Here is a 16411-nt window from a genome sequence, read left to right as displayed (position 1 = left end):
TACTTAAACTTTCTTTTCTTAAAAAGTTGTTAAGTAGTGACACCATCTAGGGTCAGTTTCCCATATATGTTGAGTGCGTTTGGGTTGATATTTTTGTGTATGCCTGAGGATGACCCAAGAGCCTAAAGCCTTGACCCACGAGTGTTTGATTGCGCGCAGATTTGTAAAACCATATTTGTTCGCCAAAAAGTAAGCAAATTAATTTCGAAGGTTCCATAACCCCTACGCAAGCTACTGGTTAAATTAGACCTCCGAAACGGTTGAACCGATAGGCGTTGCGTCGACGTCCAACACCGCCGAAGTTTTTTCCCATTTCGCTTGATTTTCCGATGTCGGATCAAAAGGCGCCATTTCGTATGAAAATTGGCGACGAGCGGGCAGTAATTGCGGCAGCTCCGCAAACTTTAAACCGAATTACCAACTTGGATTTGCGGATTTAACGGATTTGCCGTTTCAGCTCGAAAAACTGACATGGAAATTGCCTCCGTTGCATCTCGCCCGCAGACAAGGGTCGATAACATTTTATAAAACTTTTTCTGGCATCAAAACGCGAAGCCCTTGAGTACAAATGATCGACGATGGACCCCGAGACCTGTTGGTTTATTCCTTCAACACCACCTGGCGAGTTATAAACGATCGCCATTGAAACGAAGTAACAATCAAAAGGGGGGACCGAGTTCCGACTGTTTCGTTAAAGCCGGTTAACGCGATAAGGGACATGCCTGAGAATTAATCCGAAACATTAAGATTAATATAGTTACCGGCGTCGAAGAGACGCGTTAATTCCATTACGTCTGTGCCGCCATTGCGACAGGGCGTCCGGTGATGATAAATTGAGTTGCCACATTACAGAAAGCCCGTGGGGTATCGTCTGCAATATCGCCGTAAGGTTCATTCTCACAGGAAGTTAACCGACAATCAAAAAACCTTTTATCCTAATATAAATTTTCTACTATTTCCAAAAGTGCTGGATTCTCGGATGTTTTGTTGGTAGAACAATTGATTACATGCAAGAATTGTCGACTACTGCTGATGATTTTATTTGTCTTAGTCACCAAAACTACCCGTTTCAGCAACACGTCGATTCGTTGAAATAAAAGGCAGTATTTTTACACCCAACCCTTGAATTCAGTAAACTCACCAAATTAGTAAAAAAACAAGTAACGTAAAAAAGAATGTAGAGTAACAAAGATAGATAATTAGTGATAAGTTATAAATTCTACAAGCAAAGCGTCGAATTCGTAAAAATGAACCCGTCGGATAAAATTGGTTTTCGATGCCTGCCAAATCCTTAACGATACTAAAGTCCTAAAATTCAGTTTTCTAAAAAGTAAAACACATCTGTTTAACTCAATCCCTACTTCAAAAGCCACTCGATCCATCCCCTAGGAGGAACCCTTCTCTTCGGTCATAAATTAATAGACAAGTGTTCGCAAGGCCGATCGTTACCATCAGTAAAAATCACAAACTTTGACTTTTGAATATGATTGAGAAAAAACATGTGCATCTTAAACTGGAATTCCTCTTATTCTAAAAAATACAGTAAAATTGGTCCCTAAAAATATTTACTGGCTCTAACAGTCATGTTCTTTGAGCCTAGTGGATATTTTTCGTCCGATCTCTCCAATTCTTATTCTTTGGCATCCCAAATGGAATTTTGTATTTGACGGATCGAAGATGTTGAGAACTTTTGATATGTGATCAGTGATATTAGAATATAAGGAAGAGCAACAGCAACAAGTGAGGGATTCCTTTCGGACTCACTGCTATTGAAAGGTTGTGGTGAATTGTATTTTGTGATGGAACGCTTAATATCTATAATAATAATAATAATATGTATCGCTGTTATCTGTGTTCTAACCACATTTTGTAAGAGAAGCACCAAAGAGACTTGTAATAAAACAATTGCATGGAGGTACATCAACATCCAAGCAGCAATAAAACGCTATGCAATCGAAACTAGATAAATTTAGGTCTCAGGTATGGACATGTTAATTGCTAACTCCCTCAATCTGAATCGAAAAATACGTAACCAGGAAAAGAACTATCCATTTAAGAATGTCGCTTTCCTGTTCTTTTTGTCGTCAGATCAATTAATCATCTTTCTAAATAATCCCAATGGTGAAAAATTTTAACATTTAAAACTACAGTCATTGATATGAAGCAAATAATTCTCTCTCTTCTTTTACAGGTCGATTAAGATTGATATTCAATGCAATGTAATTAATGACCTTTAGTAAGCCTTCTCTTATTTGCAATGTCAAATAACAATTAATAATGGTAACAAGTAATCATTTGCATTTGCATCAATAGCTTTTGAATTTATAAAAAAACGAAAGGTATTTTGTACATCGATTTACGACTAAAATTGAACCTAAGTAAATAAGTAGTATAGCTAACGAGATTCCGCTCCATCGCCTTCCCGTGCAGGATTATTTGTCCTCTCAAAACAACGAAAAGCCATTTGTTAAGATTCGATCGGGCCCTTTAAGGGCAACAGTCGAGTGTGATAAATCGCGACGGTTATATTGCGATTTCTTCCACCCCCCGAGGAAAGCGATTGGTTTTCGATGGGTTTTCTCGACGGCCATTTTACCGAACGTCGAAAAACACTCTCGCGCCCGTTTCCGATAATTATTTATTCGACCGGAGTAAGGGCCGAACCGGAAACGACGAAACAAATATCTGGTAGACCTAATTAACCTCCGGTGCTGAAAACTCCGGTCTCTCTAGAGACGACGAGTTACCTGGCGTTCGGGAGGGGCGACAATATGAAAATGCGACGGAAAAAAAGACCCGCCTTTGAACGGCGCTTTCATTTGCGATAGACGCGTTCCGCTCGCAAATTACTTTGCCGGCTGCCACGTTACCGAGTTTTATTTGCACCGTTCTCTTTGCCTTAGTCCCGGCGATGAGGAAAACGCGAGAATATCGAGCTGAATTGTTTGGTGAAATATCAAGCCAACAAAAGTTCCACACCGCAAAAGTCACCGAATTGGCGCTGTTGTGATACCCAATAACATTTGTGTTGATTATTTGCGTTTGAATTTCAACCGGATGAAACGAAATTATTGATTGATTTACTAATACAGCTATTAATTGGATAGACAGTGATCTCAGCGATTATTCTATTAGGCATGGCCTTACCCAAGAAAAATAAGACGCAAGTTTTAAATTTCATTCAAATTAATTTGAATTTGTCAGCAGTCAATTTGATGAAGAGAAAAAACGATATTTATTATTTATTTATTTATTTATTTTCAACGGCTGAGCCAATTTACAAAGAAAAAGTAACAATATAATAAGCTTTTTAAATAACCATATAAAACATATAAAAACACAAAAACAGTAAGAAACACTAAATAAACAGTATCACACTAGTTACAACTGCAATCAACCACCTGTTTTAATTTTGTCTTCAATAGTCGAAGACCGCCAGCAAGGGGATCAAGAGAGCAACTGTTAAATAACCTCAAGGTTCGAGTTAAAGGAGAAAAATAGCCATAGTTGGCGTGATGAAATGGAATACAAAACATTGAGGAGCTCTGACGTCTTTGATATATGTTAAAATCAAGGAAAGCCGGACAAAATGTCATAAAACGTCAAGATATCGGAGTGGGTTCTTCTAATTTCAAGACTACCTATCCCAAAAGGCTCACATACTAGAACATAATTAATGTGAAAGTTATTGTAGATATTTATACTCGCTCTATATGCTATATATGGTGGTCGAACTATCAACGGATAATCAAGAACTCAAAGTTGTGGCCGACAAGTTAAAATCTGCTTTTAATCAATAGGAAACGAAGAGGATTGCAAGCAATTTGTCCATTGTTAGACTCATTGCTAAGCAATTGAGAAAACCCTACCCCTGTTCCTCTTTTTTGGATACGCCGAATTCCTCAAGTGAAAGGTCAAACTTTAAATAAGTTCCTACTTTAAAGCGGATATGATCTTTTTAACTATCATGCACAACTGAAAAATGGGTAACGTGACCGCCTGGTTTGCCGACGCTTTATGTATAATGAAAGAATATCGCAATATCAATATAAGAGTAATAAAAATGTACAAAACTGGGAGGCTTATAAGAAAAGTAGAGGCTCTAGAGGCTGAAACAAAAACAGTCAAAAGAAATATGGAAAACTCTTGACCATCTGCACATCTACAACAGATCAAAGAAGGAGGTCGATATTCCTAAAAACCTGTTTAATCCTGAACACATTAATCAATATTTTGTTGATTCAGTACGTCAGATATTGTTGACTTTGCCACCATTGCCAAATCTCCTAGTATAAAATGTATATCGCCAGAATTTGAGATCCAGTCGGTAAACGGGGGGGGGGGGGGGTAGCCTGGGCTGTAGTACAGATACACACGGTACAGATGGAATTAATCTTTGTATTTAAAGCTTTATATTTCCTGCGCAGTGGAAGATAGCAAAACTGAGTACCTAACACCGTTCCAGATCTTCGACCTATTAATCTCTTGCCAGTACTTGAAAAACTGATTTATAGGCAGATCTGTGATTATTTAAGTAATAACAACTTTTTACCTAAATTACAGTAAGGATTTCGCTTTGCTCAAAGTTATGATATTCTCTCAGCAGCAAATAAAAAGGAAACGTCAGCTTTGGTCTTATTAGATTAGATTAGCTTTCGATGTCCTCAATCATGCTATGCTCTGTGTCAAATCTGTGCCAAGTTAAAATACTACTGGTTGGTAATTATCTGGATCACAGATATCAGCTAGTTTCGATTGACAACATTAGATCGAAAGCCTTAGAAGTTGATGGAGGTGCCCTTCAAGGCTCATTATTAGCACCTGTTTTCTTCATTCAATATGTTGGGTTGCTTTGGTGAGTTCACTAGCCACAGGTATGCTGATGACATGTAAATACATGTTCCTTTTTCTCGGTCTGATGCAGTGGCAAGGGGCAAGGAGACTAAACAAATGCTTAGAATCTGTCTGCAATAATATATTTTAAGCCAGCTAAGTATAGGGCCGCCCAAAACTTGGATCTAGGAGGTTAAAATCTTTGATAATGAACTCATGTTTCCAAAAGTATCCAAAAGGCTTCTCTCCGCACAATCTATAGAAGCAAAAATATTCTAAACTTAAGATAAAAACAATTCTGGGGAAATCACTGGTTTTAAGTTATCTAAATTACTGTAATTTTGTCTATGGACCCTGCTTGGATGGATGGAACCTTAAACGAAGGGATCACGTAAGCCATAAGCTTCACGATTTGAAATGGTTAAATATATCGAGCCGAGAAGAATTACATTTTGCTTGTTTTCTTCACAAACTACTTAAAACTGGATGCCCTTCATATTTATTGGAAAAATTGACTAGTAAAAATCGCATCCATTTTCATGGAACCCGCTTCGGTTGTCAACATGAAATATTTGAAATTAAGATGTTCATGACTAAAAGCTACTTCTCGTATACATCTGTTAGACTACTAAATAAATATCCGTAGATTAGCCAATCACACATTAAAAAAAATACCTCTTACGGGAAACTACCTAGATTGTAAATCAGTTCTCTTTATTTAATATTGTTTTTTATCTTAATTATATAAACTTTAGTAGATGTATAGTGCCGATATAAGCAACAGAAACCGTACATAACCTCAATTTCCTAACCCCCCCGCAGCGGGGCCCCCCCGCGCGTGGCGTCCTAGTGTCCCCCCTGTCTACCAGAGTGCGCTCCGCCCCCCACCCAGCTTGTGTAGCGTCCTGTTTTGCCCCGGTTCCGCCCGTCGCTGCTAGATGTCGCGCGCTTGTGTCGCTAGCTTGTGTAGCGTCCTGTTTTGCCCCGGTTCCGCCCGTCGCTGCTAGATGTCGCGCGCTCCGACCGTCGTAGGCCCCCCCGGTAGAGGGCGGTGACGCGGTGGATCGGGAGGATAATTAAATAAACTTGAATTTTAATACATTTTATTTTATTTTATTTATAAAATTGGTCTGGCGAGGCGTTTCTTCTTCTTTTTATGTCGATTCAGTCGACCATCCCATTGTTCCTGTTCCTTGCGTTGTTCTTCTTCCCGTTCCCGGAGGAAATCTAAATACGAAGTGCACTCCTCGCCGTCCCACTCCGTCGACCACCCACCCGGGTACTCCTGCTGCTCCTTTGTTTCTTTTGATCCACCGGGTTGCTCCTGCTGCTGGTGATGTTCCCTTGTCGTTGCATGTCGTACCGGGAATTCTAACCCCCGGTACTCTTTGTGTGATTTGAATATGTGACGCCCTAAGCGATGCGCCAACATAATATGCGACTTGTCATACGGACAAACCGCGATTTTTTCTAGAACAAAACAAAGTATGATATGTAGCGTTTCCTATAAAACACACATTTTTTTTAAACAAAACTTCCAAAAAGGGGGGTTATCAAATAATTTTAAAAATTGTTTTTTAAGTTATACGCGCATACCAAAATTCACGTTTCAATTCACTGTCATTTAAATGTACGTGTATTATTGTCAAAAGGGCAAACTGTAATTTTTTAGTACAAAAAATAAACAAAAATATGTATATATTTCGCGTTTTCCCCATAAAACGCACATTTTTGAAACAAAACTTTCAGTAAGTGGGGGGTCATCAAATAATTTTTAAAAAATTGTTTATTTTTTAAAAGCCAAAATTCCCTATTCACTGTCATTTAAAAGATATTAAAAACGCTCAATTTAATTCGATTATTATTGTCAAAAAGGCAAACTGCAATTTTTTAGTACAAAAAATAAAACATATTTCGCGTTTTCCCCATAAAACGCACATTTTTGAAACAAATTTAAAAATTGTTTATTTTTTAAAAGCCAAAATTCCCTTTTCCATTCACTGTCATTTAAAAGATATTAAAAACACTCAATTTAAATCGGTTATTATGCAACGTAAAAAAGATGAGTATCATATTTTAAAAACAGGTAGAAACTAACCAAAAAAGTGATAACCCAAACTGAAACCCACAAGAAAAGACGCGCACTGTATAAAGGTAATTAAAATATAAAACTTACCAGTTGTAGGGTCGTAGGGAAATGGACATCGCACTTCTGTATTCATTGCACTGAATATAGTCTATAATACACATGCAACGTATTTATACACATGCACTCCCTTCCATGGTTGAATTAAAAGTCGAAAAGGTCTTCTACCAACAAGTACCAACGCCGATTTGAATAGACGCGATGTTGTCGCCAGACAACCGTGCAGGTAGGAGTCTCAGGGTCAACACGCTTTCACACGGGAACGCAACCGCTTCGGACGTTGGACGAACGTATGTTGCCGCAAAAGATCAAGGCCAACTTGCTTTCATTTTTTACAATCTCCGTATGGGATGTGGAATTTCAAAACGCGCCGAGTCTAAATGTCGAGTTGTTTTGCTTGTTGAGAATAATAATTAATTGCCCCCTTTATATTTGCTCCGTGGGATTAACGTAATGGGAAAAATTTGTTGCAACGCATGTGGAGGTGTCTTCGTTTGTTAACTTTTAGAAAGTATTCTCGCTCCGTATAAATACATCTCATTTTTCTCTGTTTTGTCAGTAGTTGTTTTTGGTATTATTCGTGCAACGTGGAAGCTAACTTAGTGGTTTGGTGTTCGTACAAAAAAGCAGTAAGTACCTTTTTTATTGTTTTATTTTAATTCTTTAACATTTGTTATTATTTTATAAAGGTCCTAAAGATCATCTTAGTACTCTCAACCCGTAACCGCAAATAGAATAGCAGCAATCTTAAGCGTAAGTTTTTTTTATTTTTTTTATTTTGAGATAAAATAATTAATAATAATTTATAGATGGACTTAAGTCAACTGAATCAAACCTGTCTTGCAGAAGGTGATTTTGAGCAGCCGATTGTCAAACTGCATGAATTGTCGATAGGCGTTCCGTTTTAAATTACTAGAGCCAAAATTGTTAATACAAAATTTGGCAATTCCGTGTTGCTGCAATTAGAAAATTCCGTAGTATTTCTTCCTACTCGCGTGACAGAAGCTTTCCGTCCGAGACTAGGACACTTTGCGTCGGGGCAGTACAAACTGGTCTACGAGGGATCCAAAGATATTGGAAAGCCCAACTCTTTAAAGAAATTCAAAATAATTCAAAATTAATCAACATATTATACAGGGTAAGTCTTATTTACTGTTATATATTTAATAAACCACGATGCGCGTAAAGCAGATCATTCATAGAGCGCAAATCTTAATTTTAACCTTACAAAAATTAAAAAAGCATATTTCCGACAAGTTCACTCTTAGAGATAGTGATGTGTGGCTTAGGAGACTAAATAAAAATATTGAATCTTGCAACCAAATCGTTTCTAACGAAAAGGATTTATCTATTGGGTTAAAAAGAAAATTACAAACTACAATTCAACATCTGAAAGCTATTAGAAAAATTATTCTTAATTATCAACATAAGCATTTTGGATTGGGATTACAAAGTAGTAGCCGCGAGACAAACACAAATGAAATGGTTGTATGGGAATCGGTAGCGTCGTGTTTCCAGGGAAGAGTTCAGACCGGTGTCATAATTAATTTACTTCATAAAGATTTAATTCAATTTTTAAACGATTGTCGTCCAATATTTCAACAAAAAATTAGTCAAATTTTAAAGAAATTTTTATTGCTGAAAGTAAATACCACATTTTGCGGTGAATTTATTAAGGCAAAAAATGATGTCCAAGGCGAAGTTGATGTTAAATATCTGAGTACCGGAAATGCTGTAGTTGATTTAGGAACAGAATTGAATGATTGGTTTGTTGAAAATGTCCAAGATAAAATTTTAAATCAAATGTCAGAGTTTCAGGAACGTGATTCCGGGTGGGCTTTAAATAATATTATTTATTTAGAGATTAACATTAATAAATTTGAAATGGGTAACGGATCATCCTTCGTTGTGCGACATTGACCAAATTATGTTTATCGAGCGGGCTATACGAGGTGGAATTTCGGTGTGTATTGGTAGATATGCGGAGGCCAACAATAAATATATGCCCAACTACGATTCATCCAGGGATGATTCCTATATCATGTACTTTGACGTCAATAACCTCTATGGCAAGGCCATGTGCGAGCCTCTTCCTTACGGAGGATTCGACTGGATGTCTCATCAAGAGATTGATTCATTTAATGTCATGAACATTCCAGATGAATCTTCCCAAGGATATATCCTAGAGGTAGACCTGGAATACCCGCAGAAATTACATGACACACATAGAGATTTTCCATTTTGTGCCGAACATCGAGTGCCCCCCAATTCAAAGTTACCAAAACTAATGACTACTTTGTATAATAAAGAAAAATACGTCATACACTATCGCAATTTAAAACAGGCTCTCAAAAACGGTCTCGTACTAAAGAAAATTCACAAAATATTAAAATTTAACCAATCTCGTTGGTTGAAATGTTATATCGATCATAATAATAAATTAAGAACCCAAGCAAAGACAAAATTTGGTATAAATTTATACAAATTGTTTAATAATGCCGCTTACGGTGAAACAATGGAAAACATTCGCAAGCATCGTATTGTTAAATTTGTTAAAGCGTGGGATGGTCGCTACGGTGCGAAAAATTTAATTTCCAGTCCTAGATTTCACAGTAGAACCATACTTGATAACAATTTGTTGCTTATAGAATTAAAAAAATCGGAACTTTGCTTTAATAAGCCACTTTATATTGGAATGTCCATATTGGATTTGTCGAAAACGACCATGTACGAGTTTCATTATAATTACATGCTTCCAAATTTGGGTCCCGAAAAATGTAAAATTCAATACATGGATACGGACAGTTTCATTTATAATATCAAATGTTATGACGCATATGAAAGCGTTATTAAGGCCGATTTAACAAAATTTGACACGTCTGATTATCCTAATGACAATCCCTATAATATACCGCAAATCAACAAAAAGGTTTTGGGGTTGATGAAGGATGAGACTAATGGCACCATCATTAGTCATTATGCGGGGTTAAGGTCGAAAATGTATACTTTCAAAATTTTAACGGGTTCGGTAGTTAAAAAGTCAAAGGGTATTCAGTACAATATTGTAAAAAATAAAATTTCATTTGATGACTACGTAGAATGCTTAACAAATTTTAGGGAAAAGTACGCCACTCAACGAACCATTCGTTCATACACTCACAATGTATTTAGCATCGAACAAACAAAAGTTGCCTTGAGTCCTTTAGACGATAAACGTTATCTTTTGCCGAATTCATATGAAACGCTTCCGTGGGGACATTATAAAGTGCCGTAATTATTTTTTAATATATTTTTGTTACAGATTATGGTCAAACAACTTACATTAGAAAGCCTTTGTATTATAACAATTTGCGAAAATATTAGGTGTAGTGCTGATTTTTTGCTTGAGTCACCTTTGCCTTGGAAACTAACGATACTAATATTTAAATATTATTCGAAATATAGATGGAAGTACCTTAAACAATTAGCGCTCCAGTCTGATGGCAATTCTTTATTAAATTTAGAATTCATTCTGTTGAATAAGAGATTTGGATCGTCTTACAGAAATAGCATTTTGGCAACTCCAACCATTGATTTTGACGGAGAATCCGCTTACTGTTTATGGGTCAGTTATTACAGGATAAAATATTCGGAAATTTTAGTTTGTAAATCTTGTCACTTTATATTTCAAGTAGTTAAAAAATTTAAAAAGAAAAATTTTAGACTTTTATTGGATCACTATCATTTACAGCTGGATATAAATAATTTGAATGATGTATATCACGATAAACAATTTTGGTGTCAAAGCTGCTTTGAAGAAGTTTTGTTCACTGTAGAAACTGAAGATGTATGTAATTTAATGCTTCACGATGAGAGGAAATATGGAAAAAAGTTACGCTTTTCTGATAGCACATTGAACTATTAATACTGTGGTTTTATTATAAAATATATAACTGTAGATAAGGCTTTTATGTATTGATTGTATTCCATTGTATTGCAACAAGAATAAACATGTATATATTTAGACGCTATTTTCTTTTTTACCACCACCACAACACCGCATAATAATTACACAGAAGTTTGTAATTGTATAATTTATTTATTATATACATTATTACTATTTTACAATTTCGTTAAATGCTAAATTATTAAATTGTTCTAGTTTTCTTTTGCACTCTTGAGCTTGCATCCGCGCCACTTGCAAGTCTGTATTAAAAAGCGCAATTTGTGTTTCAATTTCGTTGATATTGCACTCTAATCCCGACAACTGAGACGCCAAGTTTCTTTTTAAATTGAATGCCTCACAAATGACACTTTTTTCTCTACCGTCCGTGAACACTTCGAGCCAATCAGCGGATGACGTTGGAGCTGCAAACGCTTCACTTGTGGTAGTTTTCTTCTTCTTCTTGCGGGATACGACCGACGCACTTTGTTTTCGTTTGGTCGCAGATTTTTTGGTTTGTTGCTCTACAGGAACGAAGCTGGACGGGAGCACTTCTGATGAAGGAAATTGCAACTCGAAATTTTCCAATAAATTATACAATTCGTTGGATGTCACAATTTGCTCTTGAGCCATCATATACACGTATTTATGTCAGAACTTCTAAATCGAGACTAAATTTATTTCAAAACGTCTACGTTGTCTACCCACGAATCGTGCGACTTATCCAATCCCAACCAGCGCACGAGAACCATATTGCCTCGTCTGCGCAACACCTTTTCGACGAGATATAAGTCCGGGTTAACTGTCTTCTGCAATTCTTCTTCATAAAATCCGCCCATTATGGGTTTACCCTGCATATCTTGAAGCAAATACGTTACGGGGTTAGTAACCCGTACTTTAACAATTTTAAACAATTCCGTGGTCCAATTCGGTGTGTAACCTTTGTTAAAAACGTGCTTGACTTTGCTGATTCTAACGATGTCGCCGACTTTAAGTTTACGAGGACCGAATATTTTTATGCTACTATACGCGGTTTTCAAAATTCTCTTTTCATTGCTCTTACTCACATCGATGGGTTTCGTACCCGTCGTTCTATGTTTTGTGTTATTGTATTCATCAACGATAGAGGTGAGCACATCGATCCATTTGTACGTCCCGCGTAAAGAAAAATGTCGAAACAATTTCTCTTTGAGGGTACGTATCACCCGTTCGACAATTGAGGCCTTTTTTATGCTATACGTACTATAGTGGTTAATTTTATGCTTATCCACAAGTTTCAGAAACGTGTCGTTGTAAAATTCTTTACCGAGATTCGTTTGCAAGTTTTGAGGGTGCCGTCCGTCCTTGAGAATTTTGGAAAACGCCTTGGCGACTTCGACCCCGGTTTTGGTTTTCAACGGGCGACACCATACATATTTTGAGAAACAGTCTATCACAACCAGCACGAATTTAAAATTTCTGTTTTGTTTGCTGTAGCGATCTAATTGGGCCAGATCCGCTTGCCACAGGTCGTCCATCCCTCGTATTATAGTCCGGCAGCGAGCATAATTTCTGCGTGCCGGCTTGTGCAGTTCTCGAACCAGTTGTACCTTCTCTTTATTCATAATGTGTGTTCGGTTGCGATGGAGGATTTAAAACCCTTTGTTTCAATACCTTCATTATATTCTCATTTTCGTTCGTAAGTCGCTCCATTTTGGTTACAATATCATGAAATTGCTGTGACAAAACGGCGACTTTTGTCATGTGCTTTTCCAAATCTTTCTTTGCGCTCATTTCGCTTAGCTTTTGGTGGAAAACTTCGCGAAACTGCATAATTTCATTTTCGAGTGTAGTGCTACTCATTTTCAGTTGTTCTTCAAGACGCGAGAATCTAGTTTTGTCTTCAATTTGTAATCTTTTCGTGTACGCTTCGAGTTTCTGTCCAATAATCTTTCTCAATGCAATTTTTAATAAATTACTTGTCTCATCCACATATTTTTTGTTAGCCACGTCACCGTCGTCGCTAGGCGTTTGGACATTGCAAATTTTTAAATTGTTCATATTGACGTTTCCGTCTGGCATATAATCGAGGGCGCTTCTAATCACAGTATTAGTGAAGGGTCGTTTAGAGCGCAGCGCGCTAGAACGTCCAAACTTGTCCAGACTCATCGTTAAACTAACGTATAAAACCTGATTCTTTTAGCTCTTCAACGATTGAAACTATTTCGTTATCATGAGACGTGTTGCCTGCGTGTTTCGACGCGATTAGTAATTTCAGACGCTCTACGAGTTCATTGACGTCGTCCCAGTATACATATTCAGTAGGAGCGTCATTATAACGCATATTATAACCTTGACCGCTGTACGAGTACGAACGCGACTGAGATTTTATTAAGGGTCGGATGACCTTGGTATATTTTGGTACAGTCGATGCGCCTTTCAAACGTCCGATCGCGTCCCTGTGCACCTGGGTAGCCTCCATTATTTTTTTATATTGTGCCAAATCGTCTTTTGTGTATGCTATGGGATCTTTCAAAAACACCAAATTATACAAGCCGCGGGTACCGGAATATCTCTCGCCGTCTACAATAATATCGCCAGATCCTTGATGAAAATCCAGCGATTTATTGCCGAGAAACCATTTGGATGATATTTTGTCGTAAACGGGTCCGTAAACAATATCGGTGTCGGGCGATTTTACCCATAAATTTTGAATATATGAATGGGAAATTTCTGGATATTGTTCCAGGTATGATTGAAGGGATGCGTTGGCCACGCTCGATGTGTCAAACACATCATCTTCCTCCTCATCGATATTTTGTATCTCAACGCTCTTATTGGGATCCGGCGTTTCCTGAATTTCTTCCATAGGCAAAAATGATACGTTAACCTTATTTTTTGTTTCTTCGTTCGGTTCCTTTTTGTGTTCCCGCTTGACACCTCGACGTTCAGTTTTTATTTCTGCCGGTGACGGTGATAGCTTTATTTTTGCTATACGTTCTAGCGGCTCGCTGACGGGTTTGAAAAGCTTCCGAATTGACGCATCCTCTTCGCTCTTACCCAATTTTAATGTTAAATACTTCTTTCGAATAGATCTAGACAACTCGTTTACTTTTTTTTTTAGCGCCGCGTCGGCGATGTCGGCGGACGTCGCCTTCATGACTGTTTCTATCGACAATTAAATATCGACTTTTATATATTTATCGAAACCCTTGCGGTAGCGTCCGTTTTTTACGTCGAAATCTTTGACAATTATCAAACAGCCGTACTTTTCTTTCCAGCACTCGGAACAAATTTGTTTAAACTTGTCGTATGAAACGTCGGGTGAGACATGTTCATCATAAACGTGACGTAAATTCATGTCATCCTGTTTAAACAACGCGACAATATTGCAATTGTCACGTATCAATTGCTTGGGTACCTTGGAGTATGTCTGACAGAGATAAATAGCGTCGATGGCCTTGTATCGGCACATCGAAAAATACTCGCGAATTTTATCTTGCTTGTCGCACGCCACGTCGTCGAAAATAAACAGAGAATTCTCTTTCGCGTCGCTGGGGTCGATTATCGAGTCTCTTTCACTGTAGGGATAATATCCAACTCCTTTGACATTGCTCAATACGCGAGATAACAGTTGATATTTTGGTTGATACAACGACTTTGAGTAGACGTAAACATTTTCGAAACTTGCCCCGTTGGGGTTAAAGAGTAGCGCTAACATGGTGTTGGTTTTGCCGCAACCGCTAGGTCCGCAAAACACCGCCCTAAATGAATTGGGTAGCAGTTGACCGTGTTTGCTTTTGTTAAAGAAACCATCTCCGCAAACCAAATCTAAATTATCGATGGGGAGCTTGAGTTTCTGCTGCACCACCCGCATGACTACAATGTTTATTCGAGACACCTCGTATATATATACGACACAAGCAATTTCCTTTAATTAGTATGTTATGCTTCGCGTCCGGAAGTGGTCTCGTTAACACGCTTATTAACAAGTTACCTTTTGAAGTACACATTCCGGGTTACCAGTTTTGCGGTCCCGGTACAAAATTGGAAAAACGCTTGAACCGAGGCGATAGCGGGGTGAATCCTTTGGACGCTGCGTGTAAGGTACACGACATTGCCTATTCGCAAAACAAATCGTTAGACGAACGTCATAAAGCGGATAAAGAATTGGAAACGCGTGCGTGGCAGCGAGTAAAATCTAAAGACGCAAAGTTTGGTGAAAAAGCTGCCGCATTCTTTGTCACCGCGACTATGAAAACTAAACGTAAGCTCGGTATGGGTCAACAACGGCGTCCCTCTGTTTCGTTTCGACAGGGTGTCGTGAAAAAGGTTCGCAATGCATTAAAGAAGAAACAATTGTTTCATATCGATAACCCTAAAATGCTTAGAAGATCGGCACTGGAAGCGCTTCGAGCTGGCAGAGCCGCTGTAAGAAAAGCGGGAGGACGTAAAAAAATTAAGGTACCTAGAATTATTCCGTTCGAATCAAAATCGGGCGGTATTTTACCACTTTTACCGTTATTAGGAGCGCTAGGGGCTTTAGGTTCGCTCTCGGGCGGAGCCGCTGCTATCGCTAAAACTGTCATCGATGCGAAAAACGCACGAAAGAAACTCGAAGAGGCCAACCGCCATAACCGAGCTATGGAAGAGATTGGAAAAAAGGGATCGGGTCTATTCTTGAAAAAGAGTCCACGCGGCGGATTCGGTCTTTATCTGAAGAAACAAAAAAACTCCCAATAAAGCTACCCAGAAGGGCTCTATACGACGTCGATTTAATATCTCTGGCGCGCAAATTAAAAATTCCTCACTTCAGGGGTGTTTTTATGCGAGATAGTTTACCCCGTCGAATCAGATCGCAAGAATGCGGAATCGTAAATTTGGATGTTCGTCGAAATAGAGGAACCCACTGGGTAGCATACAAAAAGAAGAAGGGAAACGATGTTGAGTATTTTGACAGTTTCGGTAACCTTAAACCACCCGCGGAACTTGTTAAATATTTCGGCAACAGCGCCAATATCTACTATAATCACGATAGATATCAAAAGTTTACGCAATACAATTGCGGTCATTTGTGTTTGCAATTTCTCTATAAAAAGGACTGAAATCGCGGACCTATAAGCAGTCAACATGTCGATCATATTTACGTTAAAAGGGCACACGTCGACATTATCCATCGACTTTGTCAATCCGCTGCAGTTGGATGAAGATGTAGAGTACGGTTTAGCGCTGATTGGATTCCACTCTTACAACAACATTCCCAACATAGATAAGGGTTCGAATAAATTTTACTACTTCGATGGTAACAATAAAGAAAACGTAATTGAAATTCCGACCGGGTCCTATGAAATTAGCGACATTGAAACCTACATTAACGAACATCTGCCAAAAAATAAGGAAGAGAAGAATACGATCCCAAAGTTAATAGAGGAGATATCAATCAAACCCAACATTAATACGATAAAGTGTGAAATCTACAAACCGGTATACGGAGTAAACTTTAAACAACACTCGGACAGTATCGGAAAATT

At 38.0% G+C, this 16411-nt stretch overlaps 2 protein-coding genes and 1 long non-coding RNA gene across 3 annotated transcripts in view; 2 read left to right on the top strand and 1 right to left on the bottom strand.

Moving 5' to 3' along the window:
* Positions 1-16411, top strand: part of LOC132707486 (GTP-binding protein Di-Ras2) — a 76893-nt gene that overhangs the window by 30243 nt on the left and 30239 nt on the right. The window lies entirely within an intron of this gene.
* Positions 5951-7149, bottom strand: LOC132707758 (uncharacterized). The gene is made up of 2 exons (XM_060679699.1): positions 7010-7149; positions 5951-6303 (listed from the first exon to the last, which is right to left on the bottom strand). The coding sequence occupies exons 1-2, from the start codon at positions 7053-7055 to the stop codon at positions 5951-5953; spliced, it is 399 nt and encodes a 132-aa protein (XP_060535682.1). The 5' UTR covers positions 7056-7149.
* Positions 7505-10403, top strand: LOC132707759 (uncharacterized). The gene is made up of 4 exons (XR_009619772.1): positions 7505-7608; positions 7669-7732; positions 7789-8117; positions 10281-10403. It is a non-coding gene; the product is annotated as an uncharacterized LOC132707759 (long non-coding RNA).

Source organism: Cylas formicarius, unplaced genomic scaffold (assembly GCF_029955315.1).
Source record: "Cylas formicarius isolate icCylForm1 unplaced genomic scaffold, icCylForm1.1 PGA_scaffold_9__14_contigs__length_23061073, whole genome shotgun sequence".
NCBI classification, from domain to species: domain Eukaryota; kingdom Metazoa; phylum Arthropoda; class Insecta; order Coleoptera; family Brentidae; genus Cylas; species Cylas formicarius.
The sequence above is the reverse complement of the archived record's forward strand: the minus strand, read 5'-3'. Positions and strand labels throughout refer to the sequence as shown.

Bases quoted from the DNA above. Each gene is read 5' to 3' on its own strand.
- LOC132707758 (XM_060679699.1), bottom strand. From the start codon at position 7,055: ATGAATACAGAAGTGCGATGTCCATTTCCCTACGACCCTACAACTG. The intron at 6,304-7,009 runs GTAAGTTTTATA...GTTTTGTTCTAG, and splicing joins TCCCTACGACCCTACAACTG to AAAAAATCGCGGTTTGTCCG.